Source organism: Girardinichthys multiradiatus, chromosome 15, assembly GCF_021462225.1.
Source record: "Girardinichthys multiradiatus isolate DD_20200921_A chromosome 15, DD_fGirMul_XY1, whole genome shotgun sequence".
Classification (NCBI taxonomy): Eukaryota; Metazoa; Chordata; class Actinopteri; order Cyprinodontiformes; family Goodeidae; genus Girardinichthys; species Girardinichthys multiradiatus.
In genome coordinates this window covers 36,268,214-36,282,821 of record NC_061808.1, presented here as the reverse complement: position 1 = coordinate 36,282,821, position 14,608 = coordinate 36,268,214, and the positions used below count along the sequence as shown (strand labels likewise).

The window sequence follows — 14,608 nt, the reverse complement described above, 5'->3', positions numbered from 1 at the left end:
AAGAGGCAGGGGACACCCTGGCCAGGTCGTCACAGGACTCGTCTCTCATCTATTCTTTAATTTTTTTAGATTGGAGCATAATGTGTCCTTTTTGAAATCCTTGAGCCTACTTCTTGATTTTACAGCTCAGACAGTAATTATGCCTAGCTGTATTCATTGAGATTGAAATCGGCTTTCCAAAGAATGTGGATAATTAAACACAGTTTAGCTATCACTTAACAATGCGGGTGATTAAGTTTGGTTGGTTTCTGCCTTGAATAAATGAAATCATGATTTCAGAACAGCATTTATATTTGTTCAGGTTATCTTTGTCCGTTTAGGGGAGAGGTGACCAAGTGGCAGGCGAGCAGGATGTTTACATCCTGGAGAGGCCACACCAGGTGACACCCACTACACAGTGACAGCCCACTGCTCCCTAAGGGATGGGTTAAATGCAGAGGACTAACTTTGTTGGAATGTACAATTGCACTGACAAATAAAGGGGAATATTATTATTATATTAACAGCACTGTATATTGCATGAGAACACAATATAAAAGTAAATAGTTTTAATTTAACATAGTAAAATAATCGAATATAAAGTAGCTTGCCTACACCAAAGGAATTCTTCATAACAAAAGCTGAAATGTAAAAATAAAATGTTTATTCACTGGTTAAGTTTTCTGATCTTACTGTGAAAGCAGATGAATTGTCTTCCGGAAGCAGCTGCGCGTGTGGCTAGCCTTACGTCCTTTGTGCTCAGTCATAACTGACACCCCCAGAAACCAGTGACATGGGCAAAGTGGTCTCCTAACGTGGTAGAGCTGACTTCAAATTTCGTCCAATAGGAGAGAAAGATGGCCGTATTATGGGCGGGTCCAGTTTCTAAGGAAATGCTTGTTTTGGGCATAAGAGGATTCTGGCTGTGGATGCATGGAAAATGCAACAACAGTGTCAATTTAATCAAGCACAGAACCAGAATCTTTTCTGAAACGTACATTTTAAATGTTTATTACGTTTATTTACATTTCTGTCTGAACTGTTCAAAAATGTTTAAGTTTGAATCTTTTCCAATATTTCTCAAACATCTGTAGATAGAAACCACAGCAGATGCCATCTGTGCAAAACCCCTTCCTGGTGTACACAAATGAACCAGAACCATTGGTTGAGTAGGGTCCAATGGCCGTGAAGAAACCAGCCTGACCCATCAAGGTTAAGACTCCTCTAGTTGTCTCAAAGTCTGTTTTTTTGCATATTCTACCAAACCCTCTGTATCTTTAAAGTCCTGGAGCAATTGAAGTGGGACGTCATTGGTAGAACTTGTTTGATCGGATGGAGACCTGGAAAATGTGAAAGTTAAAAAGTTAAAACAACAATTCTGTTTGCTCTGTTCCTTGGTCAGCTAAGACATTTTTAGCAGTCACATGATCCTGCTGAGAAAAGGGTCACTGCCATCAAGGAATATCATTCCCAAGGGGAATTGGAAGGATCCAAGGTTTTCCAAACCAAACTATCCCCTTCAGCTTGCATTGTCCCATACTGCATCCAGATGCCATGGAATATATGAAACATATACATACCCCATGAACATTTACACATTTTGTCTCGTTACAACTACCAACTACCGTGTATTTAATTGGATTTTATGTGAACCACACAAAGCAGTGAAGTGGAAGGAAAAAATCTATTATTTTTAGATTTTAATCTTATACCCTTAAATGAAATACACTGTAAACAATTTTCTTCAGAACTCATCAAATAGACATCTAGCAGTGTGTAATCTGAGTATAAATGCAGCTGTTCTGATTCTGGCCTCAAAGGTGTTTTAGAGAACAAACAGCAACATGAAGACTTAGGAACACAGCAGAAGGGGTCAGGGAGAGAGTTAGGGAGGGTTTTGACACAGTGAACATCACCCCAAACATCTCACCAGAAACGTCCTGGTGGCAGAATCATGCTGTGGGACAGCTTTTCTCCAGCACGGTCAGAACTTCAATGGAATAGTTTAGATTCAAACATTTTTGTGTGTTAGAATGGCCCAGTCAAAGTCTGGACCTACATTCAACTGAGAATCAGAGGCAAGACAGATGAGGGCAGCTGTGGCTCAGTGGGTGGAGTAAATATCTTGCAATCAGAAGGTTGTGGGTTTCATTCCAGCCTCTCTCTACCACATTCAATGTACCCGTGGGACTGGTAACCTTTCCCCTTTCATTTTGTAGTCTAATTCTCCAACTTATCCATTATTGGCCCTTTAAGTGACAAACATGCATCAGAATGATGATCCTGACCAGCCTGCAGAGACTCCAAAGAGCAGTGCAATAATCTATAATAACCAAGTGATTGTTAGCATTCAACTATTACAAAAACATGGCGATAATTTGTCATAAAAACAATTACACACATAGAGAATAAGAGGAATCAGTGATGTGACAATAAGAGATTACCTACCTGTGCATCAACATCACTTCTTTTATGATACATTGTAGGTGCAATGAGTACATTTTACAGGTCCTTCTCAAAAAATTAGCATATTGTGATAAAGTTCATTATTTTCTATAATGTAATGATGAAAATTTAACATTCATATATTTTAGATTCATTGCACACTAACTGAAATATTTCAGGTCTTTTATTGTCTTAATACGAATGATTTTGGCATACAGCTCATGAAAACCCAAAATTCCTATCTCACAAAATTAGCATATTTCATCCGACCAATAAAAGAAATGTGTTTTTAATACAAAAAAACGTCAACCTTCAAATAATCATGTACAGTTATGCACTCAATACTTGGTCAGGAATCCTTTGGCAGAAATGACTGCTTCAATGTGGCGTGGCATGGAGGCAATCAGCCTGTGGCACTGCTGAGGTCTTATGGAGGCCCAGGATGCTTCGATAGCGGCCTTTAGCTCATCCAGAGTGTTGGGTCTTGAGTCTCTCAACGTTCTCTTCACAATATCCCACAGATTCTCTATGGGGTTCAGGTCAGGAGAGTTGGCAGGCCAATTGAGCACAGTGATACCATGGTCAGTAAACCATTTACCAGTGGTTTTGGCACTGTGAGCAGGTGCCAGGTCGTGCTGAAAAATGAAATCTTCATCTCCATAAAGCTTTTCGGCAGATGGAAGCATGAAGTGCTCCAAAATCTCCTGATAGCTAGCTGCATTGACCCTGCCCTTGATAAAACACAGTGGACCAACACCAGCAGCTGACACGGCACCCCAGACCATCACTGACTGTGGGTACTTGACACTGGACTTCTGGCATTTTGGCATTTCCTTCTCCCCAGTCTTCCTCCAGATTCTGGCACCTTGATTTCCGAATGACATGCAGAATTTGCTTTCATCCGAAAAAGGTACTTTGGACCACTGAGCAACAGTCCAGTGCTGCTTCTCTGTAGCCCAGGTCAGGCGCTTCTGCTGCTGTTTCTGGTTCAAAAGTGGCTTGACCTGGGGAACGCGGCACCTGTAGCCCATTTCCTGCACACGCCTGTGCATGGTGGCTCTGGATGTTTCTACTCCAGACTCAGTCCACTGCTTCTGCAGGTCCCCCAAGGTCTGGAATCGGCCCTTCTCCACAATTTTCCTCAGGGTCCGGTCACCTCTTCTCGTTGTGCAGCGTTTTCTGCCACACTTTTTCCTTCCCACAGACTTCCCACTGAGGTGCCTTGATACAGCACTCTGGGAACAGCCTATTCGTTCAGAAATGTCTTTCTGTGTCTTACCCTCTTGCTTGAGGGTGTCAATAGTGGCCTTCTGGACAACAGTCAGGTCGGCAGTCTTACCCATGATTGGGGTTTTGAGTGATGAACCAGGCTGGGAGTTTTAAAGGCCTCAGGAATCTTTTGCAGGTGTTTAGAGTTAACTCGTTGATTCAGATGATTAGGTTCATAGCTCGTTTAGAGACCCTTTTAATGATATGCTAATTTTGTGAGATAGGAATTTTGGGTTTTCATGAGCTGTATGCCAAAATCATCCATATTAAGACAATAAAACACCTGAAATATTTCAGTTAGTGTGCAATGAATCTAAAATATATGAATGTTAAATTTTCATCATGACATTATGGAAAATAATGAACTTTATCACAATATGCTAATTTTTTTAGAAGGACCTGTATATTTACTGGTAAGACTTAAAATGATGAAAAATACCCTGGATAATTCTCAGCCCCTAAATGACCTGGATGCACAAGAGAATTAAAGCCAACACACGTGTGAGACAAAAATGATTTATTCTGAAAACGTGCATTTTTGCAGCGATATGATTCCACAGGTTCACTCTTATTCTGAATTTAACCCCCAGTCCTCTGAATTCCTCATGAACTGAAGAAAACCACACCTCTCTGCAGCAGTGTGCTGCCTTGACGATACAGCTGATAAAAAGCTGAATTATGATGGATGGAAATGAGCTTTAAAAGGACGGTTCATGTAGATCGGACATCTTCAGATGAAAAGTTAGTAATGAAAACCCATTGTTTTATTTCATTATAAACCATTTATTGTTAAATTTGAAGGTATTTTGTGATTTCTAGTTTGCAGAGAGAAACTGGAATCTTAGCTGTAAAGAATGTTTACACCAGTAATTGGACACAGAATCTCTGGGTGGTGCATCTCTATTTTGCACCACAGAGGGAGCTATGAACCACCATCAGAAGAGGGTCATGTCATAACTAGGTTGTCAAAGTTAGAGTCAATAAGTCTTTTATTTGAGGCTATCATAAAGAACTGGTTTACCTGACTAACATTTTAAATATCAGAGTTTTTGTGTTTATAAGTCCCGGCTGGACTTGTATATCCAGCCCATCACAGTACACCTAAACGCTCTACACCAATCACTGCAAACTTAACAGTCAGTTATCGGGTGTGTGGATTCCATTTGTTACGTCTTTAAGCCAGTTTGATCAGATCCTGACTTCAGCTGTTTGCCAAGAACACTCTGAGAAACTAGTCTGGGCGACCCTTTAATGAATGAAACTTCAGAGGTATCCTTAAACTTTCATTCTTTTCTGTTTAACATTTCATTTCTTCCTGATTCATTTAAATATGAGGCGTCTCGAAAGGACGGCTGTTTTCAGATATGTGGTTGTTTCCTGTAGGCATGTTAAAAATCTCCCATCATTCAATCTTAACACCACTGAACTCATGAAAAACTAGTCCCTCTCCCACTCAAACACTATAGAACATAAATAAGTGAGGTAATAGTTTCTCGCTCTCCATGACTCCAGTCCTAGGAAGCCTTTATCTGCTTGGCAGTTCTAGTCTTAGGAGGGATGACCTCCACCTTGAAAGGGATGAAGAATTCTACAACAGATTTTGTGTCTTTTAAGTCCAGAGAATAATCCTGAGCAATCTTTTCAGCCGTCCACGTCCGAGGCTGGTGCTGGTGACTGCCGAGGGCCTTCAGAGCCTCAGCAATGGTCAGTTTCCCTTTGGGAACATCTGTGAGCTCCGGCAGGCCAAACGTGTATCCTGGGAAACTGACTGTGAGGGGCCTCCGCTCCACTCCTTTATCCTTTATCACATTCTCTGATACCTGTGAGAAAACAGCACAAAGTCAGCGAAAATACCAAAACATATGCTCCAAATTACAAGTCTTGCCACAGATTATCAGTTGGATGTAGGTCTGGACTTTGACTGGGCCATTTTAATACAAGCATATGCTTTGATCTAGTGTGATCAATGTATCTAAAACCCTGTCCTCAAGTATACAGTCCTTCATGTTTTAGATGTGTTTCTATTACAGCACATGTGATTCACATGACTGCATTAACTGCACTACATACCACCAAATGCTTCAGAGGCCCAACAGCGGGCCCTGAGGAACAGGGTTGCCCTGTATTTAGCTCTATCCATCTTCCTAACAACTGGCCAGCTTCCCTGAGCTTGCAGAAGAAAAGCATCCCCAAAGCATTATGCTGCCACCACCATGTTTCACAGCAGAGTTCTGTGTTCATTGCATGTGGACCTAAAAGTTCCATTTTGGTCTCATCTGACCAGAGCACCTGGGTACACCTGTCTGCTGTGTCCCCTGCATGGCACACTGCCAGTAGGATTTCTTGTGGCATCTTTTCCAACTTTGCATAGTTGTCCTGACAACAGTTTGTCCCACTTGAGCTGTGGATTTCTGCAGCTCCTCCAGTATTGCCATGGAGGTCCTGGTTGTTTCCCTGAATAATACTCTCCTTGCCTGTCCTGTCTGGTTAAGGGTTCTAAAGCCTTCACAGAACACTTGTGTTTATGCTGAGATTAAATTACACACAGGTGGACTCCATTCACTTTGGCCATCTTTGCAGCCACCCAAAGTGATGTGTTGTTTCCATGGGAACATAATTCATCAGGAGGGCACGCCTCCACAACAAGCAGTTCCCCTCTGAAACAGATGGTGGCAGCAGTAATGCTCTCAACCACCAACACAATTATAAGAGAAGAAGTGGTTTTGGTTCAGGTTCTCAAGATCATTAAAAGCAACAACTACAGAAGGACTCTGTGGTGGAACTTTTCTCTCAATTTCCTCTGCTGCAGAAAAGGTCAGACTTTGAGTTAAGTTAAAAAGGCAACAACATTTATTCACTTGGAAAGTTTCCTATCTTAATTTAAAAGAAAATTCAAATAAAAATGTCTGGTTTCTTGTGAAAGAGAAAGAAATGAGACAAAGTTCACTAACATGTTCTGTGCGGTGCACAGAACTCCAATTATGAAAAGGCAATGTTTTATGTGTGATTGTTAGCTCATAAACAGCATCTGAACTAACAAATGGAAGGGGACTATTTTCTCTACTCTTTTGAAAGAGAAATAATGTGCCCATGTGCTGTGCTCCAGTATTACTTTTTATAATTTAAGGTGTTTTCCATAAAAGCTATAAACAGTTTCATGGGGTCACTGCTGTTTAGAAGCTTTTCAAGCCCGGTCTAACAGAACACTGAGCTCTTGCAGACAGAGACAGGAACAAGTAGGACTCAGTCTGACCTCTGTAGCTGCTGTTGGATCAGTAGACTCCACATACACAGACCTAAGGTGTTCCAACAACGACTCGTTCTTCTTCTTCACTGACTCCCTCGCTAGAACACAGCAAACAAACTGGTTAACACGGTGAACCTTGCGCAGATTCAGGAGAACTGAGCCTGTAATGGTAAATGACCCCCAGGTTACACAAGCAGCTCAGTCTCTCACCCTCAGAGCTAACGGCGGAAGGCGGCGCTTCGGTCTCGTGCCAGGGCGCTGCACTCGGCTTCTCTTTGGAGATCTCTCGCAGCGCGCGGTTCTCCAAGTTAAAGTTTCGGAATATCCGCGCGAGCCGAGCACCCATGCTGGATATGTTCCGTAAGTCCGCTGTCACTGTCAAACAGTCAACGGCGAGCCAGAAGGTTCATTTCTTTCGAGGAAGCGAGCAAAGAAACCAGCAGCGACACCGCGAGCTTGGAGGACTGTGATGCTTGTTAAAGAACTATGACCGAAAAACAACATTTTAGCGATGTTATTTCCCTACGGCTTATGAAACAACTTTTTCCATCCATCGTGGGAAACAGTAGAAATAGTTCATTTGTTTACTTTTAGTTTTTTATGTAATAAATATAAGAAATGATCAGGTCTTTGTCAATTGAAAGCCGAAAGTGCCACAATCCAATCCATAAATAATTTGTTTGATATATATTCATATATATATAAGTTTAAAACGGTAACAACTTAGCAAATAACTCTACAATTTCTTATAGAAATTCAAGAAATTATTATATTGTGAAAAAGTTAAATATTTGATGTTACTCATTTCAGAAAGTGCGACTCATATTTAGATTCATTACATAGAGTGAAATATTTAAAGCGCTAATTTTCTGTAGTCCTGATGATTATGGGTTACAGATAATGAAAACCCAAAATTCAATGTCTCAGAAAATTAGAATATTACATATGATTAATAAAAAAAATTATATTTTAAACAGAAATGCAGGGCTTCTGAATAGTATTTTCATTTCTATGCACTCAGTACTTAGTCGGGCTCCTTTTGCATGAATTACTGCCTTCAGATCATCTGCATTGTTGGGTCTGGTGTCTCTCATCTTCTTGACAATACTCCATAGATGTACTATGGGGTTCTGGTCAAGCCAGTTTTCTGGCCAATCAAGCACAGTAACACCATATTCATTAACCAGCTTTTGGTACCTTTGGCAGTGTGGGCCAGTACTATGTTCTGCTGGAAAATGAAGTGCTCTAACATTTCCTGGTAGATGGTTGGGTTGACTGTGGACTTCGGAAAACCCAGTGGACCAACACCAGCGGATGACATGGCACCCCAAATCATCACTGGCTGTGGAAACTTCACACTGGACTTCAACCAACATGGATTCTGTGCTGCAATCTTTGTCTAGACTCTGGGAGTTTGATTTTCAAATGAAATGCGAACTTTACCTTTATTTGAAAAAAGGACTTTGGACCACTGAACAATAGTTCAGTTCTATTTCTCCTTAGCCCAAATAAGATGCTTCTGGTTCAAACGTAGGTTGACACAAGGAATGCAACATTTGTAGTCCATGTTGAGAATCCATCTCTGTGTAGTGGATCTTGATGCTCTAACCCCCGCCTCAGTCTACTTCTTGTGAAGCTCCCCCACATTCTTGAATAGATTGTGATTGACAATCCTATCAAGGCTACGGTTATCCATGTTGCTGGTACACCTTTTCCTACCACACGTTCTCCTTCCACTCGACCTTCTATGAATATACATGGATACAGCAGTCTGTGAACAACCAGCTTCTTTAGCAATGCCATATTGTGTCACCCCTCCTCGTGGAGGGTGTCAACGACTGTCCTCCTAACATCTGTCCAGTCAGCAGTCTTCTCCCTGATTGTGTAGCCTCCTGACCCGGACTGAGGGACCATTTAGAGGCTCAGAAAACCAGATGTTTTGAGTTAATCATCTGATTAGGGTTGGACACCATGAGTTTCTAGTATTTAACTTTTTCCCAATTTTTCACAAACTAAATTTTCCGAGACACTACATTTTGTGTTTATCTGTGAGCCACAATCATCAAAATTAAAAACAAAATAGACTTGACAGATGTACCTGTAGATTATACATTACATATTGGATTCATACTGTTCACAATCAATCAAAAAAAGTCTGAACTTTATAAAATGTAAGTTCACAAACAAGTATTTTTGTTGTTCAAAATAGTCCTTATAAAGTGTTTTCCATCAGATCTGTTGAACATCAAATATGCCTCTGAACTCACTTAGCTGTTGATAAACTCACTTAATGTTCTGCATGGTGTTATAGATTGAAAAGTAATATTACTGTGGATGCTACATCATTATACAGGGCCCTACTGGACACACATGGATTTAACCAGTAGGTGGCAGCATTCAATGTTTATGTTAATGCCATTTTAAAGATAAATCAATGCAACAGAGCTGGTGACCCCTTCCCATGGTGTTTCAGATTGTCTCACACATCAGCCTGTCAAGGAGAAGTTCATAAACGACAGCACAAAGGTGACAGCAGATGCCAGCATGATGTTCATGTGAGGGGAGACTTTAGAGGCACATCCGGACTGGCTCAATCCCAAATGCACTCAGAGCCTTTTCTTATTTTCTTCTTCTTTTTTCCACAGAAAAGTCATGCAGGGATGGTTCCCAAATCCATCATAATTCTGCTCACAATCTGACACAAGTCTTCTCTCCAGACACAGACTTCAATCCACTGATGATGAAACACAGATCTTATCCCTGATGCCATATCTACTTGAGAGGGCCTCTGATGATTTAGCATTTCTATCCAGTTATATCTGGATACAACGGCTTTGTAAAGCCCCTAACCCCATCCCTCCTCTCTGCAGACTCTTAACACCACCCAGGTGTATGACGCCATGATGGGTGTTTCCTCTGTGGTTTGTGGGGGGAATTCTTTTAGTGATTTATACTTTGCAGTCATATCTTGGGTACAGTGGATAATGACATTTTCATATCTGACATTTTATTAGCTAATTTTATGTGCTAATATCAGAATTTTGTCAACCACTCTCTGATGACCTTCTCTTTGCAGCTGTATTGAGATATAGAGATTAGAAAGGGGGCTCTGTGATTGGCTGAATGTATATTTTTATTTATTTTTATTTATAAATCTATAAATGTCATTGTCACAAGTTTCACTGACGCCGATACCTCTGTGCAATCTGTAACCAGCTATAGCATAATAAATAAAGACAATGATATAACATGAAGCAGCTTTCAAAAGTCAACAGACCCCTGGTAAGATGCCCAGTTTGTGTGATGTAAAGAATGAGAGAATGATCAATCATTCCAAAAGTGTTTTGAACTTTAATCATCCATTTATCTGGCACAACTGAAAAATAAACCAATATGTTAGATTAAAATAAATAAAACAATCTGGTTCCAAAGGTGTGCACACCCTTAAACTAAAACTTTTCTGAAGCAACTTCTTCTGTTTTGGAGAGATTTAGTAGTCGCTGGTGATAACTGCCTACACTGTGCCATGGGTAATATATGTAAGACCATAGCTTTTTTGTACACTGCTCCTGACTGATACCTTTGCAAAATGATCTTTTTTGAACAACTGTAACCCATCTACAAACTGCGGCTGTAGCTAAAAGATGCAAAAGAGCAAATGTCAGGAAAGTCCTTTTAGGACAGCTGGAGTTTGTTTCATGTTGGCAGGTGTGAGCTCAACAAGACTGAGTGCTGGAATTGGTGGCAGTTTTTAACAGTTTTATTTATTAGAGTAAAAAATATTCAAGTTAGTTTTTATTTGAGATATACATATATACATATATATATATAGATAGATAGATAGATAGATAGATAGATAGATAGATAGATAGATAGATAGATAGATAGATAGATAGATAGATAGATAGATAGATAGATAGATAGATAGATAGATAGATAGATAGATAGATAGATAGATAGATAGATAGATAGATAGATATGGCATTTTAACTAGGGATGATGCAGACTTTAGGGAGCAATTGTACATCTTACTTTAACATGTATATATTTGCATGTGTCACTATAAACTACAGCATAGAAAGCAAGAATTGTGTCAAGTACACATGTGGTGATTGTGTTACAGTGGCTTAGCTTGAGACGTTTGCAACAGAGCAGGAGCACTGAATGCTGGGAACACAGACGTGGCTCTAAAGCTCCACAGAAGCTTCGTTTGTCTAAGCTGGTCTAGTTTCATCTCAGCTATTCATCAATTCCTACATGGAATCAGTTCTAGTTCCTGAACAAACACTCATATGGCAGATCCTGACAGAAGTAGTGACACTGTTACACAAATACTCTGGGATTTAAGGAATAGAGTCATACACAGTTTAGACTCTGGTATCAGGGTCACAGAAGCTAAACAGGGATTTTTTCACATAAAAACATTTGGAGCAAAATGCCAAAAGAAAAAAAAACTATTTTGAATAGTAAATGTCTGTCAAACAAGGTCAAAGGAAGTGTCAGGAAACTACAAATCAGATTAATATGAAATGTAAACCACTAATAGTGAAAATTGGGGGAAAAAACTCCTTCTTGGTCAAGTCATAGTTACAATGAGAACACAGATAGAGGTAACTAACTAGAGTGAATGTACAAAAATACAGTAAAGCAGAAACAAGAGCTCCAGTCAGAGGGCCCAGAAAATGTTCATTTAGGTAGTCAGTTTTCTTTAATAGAGCAGTTCATACTTAGAAAATCTGACCGACATAACCGAAGTACACCTTAAAGGCAGTTCTCTACAGTGCCTGGTAACAGATCATGTCTATGATCATGTGTAGATTAGTGTCTGTTGCACATTGATCATTTTAATTTTCTTTTGTGTGATTTAACAATCATATGATTTAATGTTTTAATCTTGGTCCATCAACCTGCCAAGAGCTGCATATTGAAATTAGTCCCTTTGGCTAAATCTCTAATACTCATGTCAATTAACGTGCATTGTCCCTTTAATTAAATTAATGAAATGAAAAATAACATACATGGAGATCTTACGGGGATCTATAGAATTCTCAGACAGGACCCAAAAATGTAAGAAAAGGAAATAATTATTAACGTTGGCAGAAAAAATGTGACTTTCAGCTGCTTCCATTTACCGTCGTTATGTTTTACACAATCACTGCAGGACTCACTAACAAAAGGTACGATGTATTCTGGTGCCATACTTCGACAACATCAGTATCAGGTTAGAACCAAAGCAGAAATTACATCTACCTGAATTTAGCTAAATTGTAGTTGTTTTGAAATTTAATTGAAGTTTAAACACAAGCAGCCCTTCGCTACTCTGGTGAATTAAAGGCTGACAGGGTGATTTACCACAGAGCGCTTTTAAATCCATGGGTAGGGTGCCAGTTCAAGCTACTGCTCTCAGTTATCATTTCTGATGACTTCCCCCCAAACATCTGTGGGTGGCGTCAGGTCAGGTACTGATGCCCAAATGTGATGAGATAAACATGCTTAATCACTTAATAAACAAGCAACGAATGGCAAAAGCTTCCTAGTTTTAACCCAACAAGAATTATGAGAAGTTCCTAACATAAGGAATGATTTTCAGAGGCTCAGTCAAGAAAGAAAATGATATTAAATTCATGGTAATGTGAACCAAAAGTAGGGCTCATTAAGCATGTATTGTCCACATACATTTAGTAATTTCTTTCATTTTAATTCCAAGACGTTTACTAATGAACTCTATCAAATCGCAATAAGTTTTTTTAAACAGTGGCCTTAATGGTCTGCCATTAGGTCTGGCTTGGACTTAAGTGTGAAATGTTTTCAGTTCACCCTGAACAGACAGGACATCCTGTCTTATAGAGTTGTTCAGGTTGTCAGCACTGCGTGTTGGAGCAGGAGGAGAAGAGGAACAGCAGGATGAAGCAGTCAATCAAGACGATGGTATAGAAGCACCTCTGCGTGTGCAGGCTCCGCCCTGTCTGAAAGCGAGTAAGAAGAACGGCCAGCAGTAAGAAGAAGGTGGCGGTGTTCAGGAGCAGGAACAGTCTAATGTAGGAGGCAGTAGCAGAGACTCCCTCATTCTTTGCAGTGGGCACCATGTGAACCTCTTTGAATCTGCGGCCCTTAACAAAGCCCCCCTTCCTATTTCTGTGACCATCTGAATAATCCATGAAGGCCCTTGAATCAGCGTCCCCTTCCTCTGGATTCTCCTCATAGGTACGCCTTGATGTCCTCTGTCTCTCATTCTTTTCGCTAATTTCAATCTGTGCAAAAATATCAGGCAGACTCTCAGACAGCTTCTCTCCAAGGTTTACCTTCTTTTCCCCTTTGTTCTGTTTCTTGGACATAGTGAACATCTTCTTGATGACCTCATCTGTCTTCTTCTTGTCAGAGAACTGGAGGAGGCGCTCAGCAGTCTTACGGAAGCTGGCAGTGTTAAGAACCCGTCCTAGGATGTGTCTCTCCATCTGCTGAAAGACAGGTTTAACATGCTGGAGATTATCCTCCATCACATTGACGTATTCTTCGACTTCCACAGGAGAACTGTCCACAACAGCTGCTGCTCTCTCGAACACAATCTTTTTGTGGTCCAGCAGTACCATGGCAAACAGAGGCTTGCTGCTGACCTTTCCTGTCAGAAGGTAGATGGTGTAGGTGTGGTCTTTGGTAGAGAGGTAAATATCCACCCGCTGATCATCTCCACGTAAGCTGAAGCTCTGTACATCCAGACCAGGTCCAAAGAAAATATAGGCCACCCTTGTGTGCGGGTACCTAAGGGGCATTGTAACATTCACATAGTTAGAGCCGTTATAGGGGTACCCGCGAGGGTAACTCCAGTAACCCACCATCCCTTTGTTACTGGAGTTTGTTTCATCCATCCAGAACATCTTATATTTCTCCTTCCCATGTGTTACAAATGCTCCATGAACACCATCTACCTTCGTACTCTGAAATGGTAGCTCTGTGTTGTGAAAAAAGGCACTCATGGCTCTGGTTGGGCTCCCTGACTCCAGGTGGATGTGGTCAACCATGAGCAGGAGCTGTGGGTGAAGAAGGAGCAGGTTTCTCTGGAAGTTCCTGATCTTCAGTTCTGGATTATAAGCTGAATGCCCCTCGCCTCGGATGAAGACCATCTCTCCTCTCTTTATAGCAACTTCTACTCTGCCCTGGGCATCGGCTGCAAGGCCCATCTTGTACTTTAACCACTTAGAGTCACAGGCTTCTGTTACTTGTCCAGCCCAAGGTTTAAAGCAGCTCCCTGAGAGGGTTGAGCCAAACAGCACCACATTGTTTAACAAAGTGTACTTGGGTCCATACAGTGCCTCTGTGATGAACGGGACACCATTGGGTGCAAAGGTGAAAGAGTTCTGATCAGGGTGCTCGTGACCAGCATTAAAGTTCCTCCAGCCTTTGATCCACTCTATATACTTGTTGTTGTGAACAATGTCAAAGATGGCGCGTCCGCCTAGTTTCCCAGACTTGAAGGAAAGAAAGGAGCTGTTGGTACCAGAAGGCAAAGCGCTGCCATACGTCACAACACCCCAGTCCTCAAAGTAGTGGAGCTCAGACTTTCCGAAATCTGCGGGGGGTTTGGGGATCAGGCCAGGGTCATACCTGCATTACAAAGAAAAGTAAATAATCAGATGGAGAAAAGAATAGAACCCAAACAAATAAGCACCT

General features: G+C 40.9%; 2 protein-coding genes and 1 long non-coding RNA gene across 4 annotated transcripts in view; 1 reads left to right on the top strand and 2 right to left on the bottom strand.

Annotated features, from left to right (window-relative positions):
- Positions 1–4,195: 4,195 nt before the first annotated feature.
- ndufaf4 (NADH:ubiquinone oxidoreductase complex assembly factor 4) lies at positions 4,196–7,379 on the bottom strand. Its single transcript, XM_047388046.1, has 3 exons — positions 7,151–7,379; positions 6,947–7,038; positions 4,196–5,513 (listed from the first exon to the last, which is right to left on the bottom strand). The coding sequence occupies exons 1-3, from the start codon at positions 7,284–7,286 to the stop codon at positions 5,208–5,210; spliced, it is 534 nt and encodes a 177-aa protein (XP_047244002.1). The 5' UTR covers positions 7,287–7,379; the 3' UTR covers positions 4,196–5,207.
- On the top strand, positions 5,524–10,194 carry LOC124881994. Its single transcript, XR_007041792.1, has 4 exons — positions 5,524–6,507; positions 9,294–9,323; positions 9,414–9,495; positions 9,586–10,194. It is a non-coding gene; the product is annotated as an uncharacterized LOC124881994 (long non-coding RNA).
- Positions 10,195–11,108: 914 nt separating this feature from the next.
- dse (dermatan sulfate epimerase) overlaps positions 11,109–14,608 on the bottom strand; it is a 39,285-nt gene continuing 35,785 nt past the window's right edge. For both annotated transcript variants that reach the window (XM_047388043.1, XM_047388044.1), the window contains one exon: positions 11,109–14,542. In XM_047388043.1, coding sequence (XP_047243999.1) covers positions 12,802–14,542 — 1,741 coding nt within the window. In that variant the 3' untranslated portion in view covers positions 11,109–12,801. The remainder of the gene's footprint in view (positions 14,543–14,608) is intronic.

What these genes read in the sequence shown, in the direction of transcription:
- ndufaf4 (XM_047388046.1), bottom strand. Translation starts at nt 7,286, where the DNA reads ATGGGTGCTCGGCTCGCGCGGATATTCCGAAACTTTAACTTGGAGAAC. An exon ending in TTCCGCCGTTAGCTCTGAGG is followed by an intron (nt 7,039 to 7,150) that starts GTGAGAGACTGA and finishes GCTGTGTTCTAG; the next exon opens with CGAGGGAGTCAGTGAAGAAG. An exon ending in ATCCAACAGCAGCTACAGAG is followed by an intron (nt 5,514 to 6,946) that starts GTCAGACTGAGT and finishes GTTTTCTCACAG; the next exon opens with GTATCAGAGAATGTGATAAA.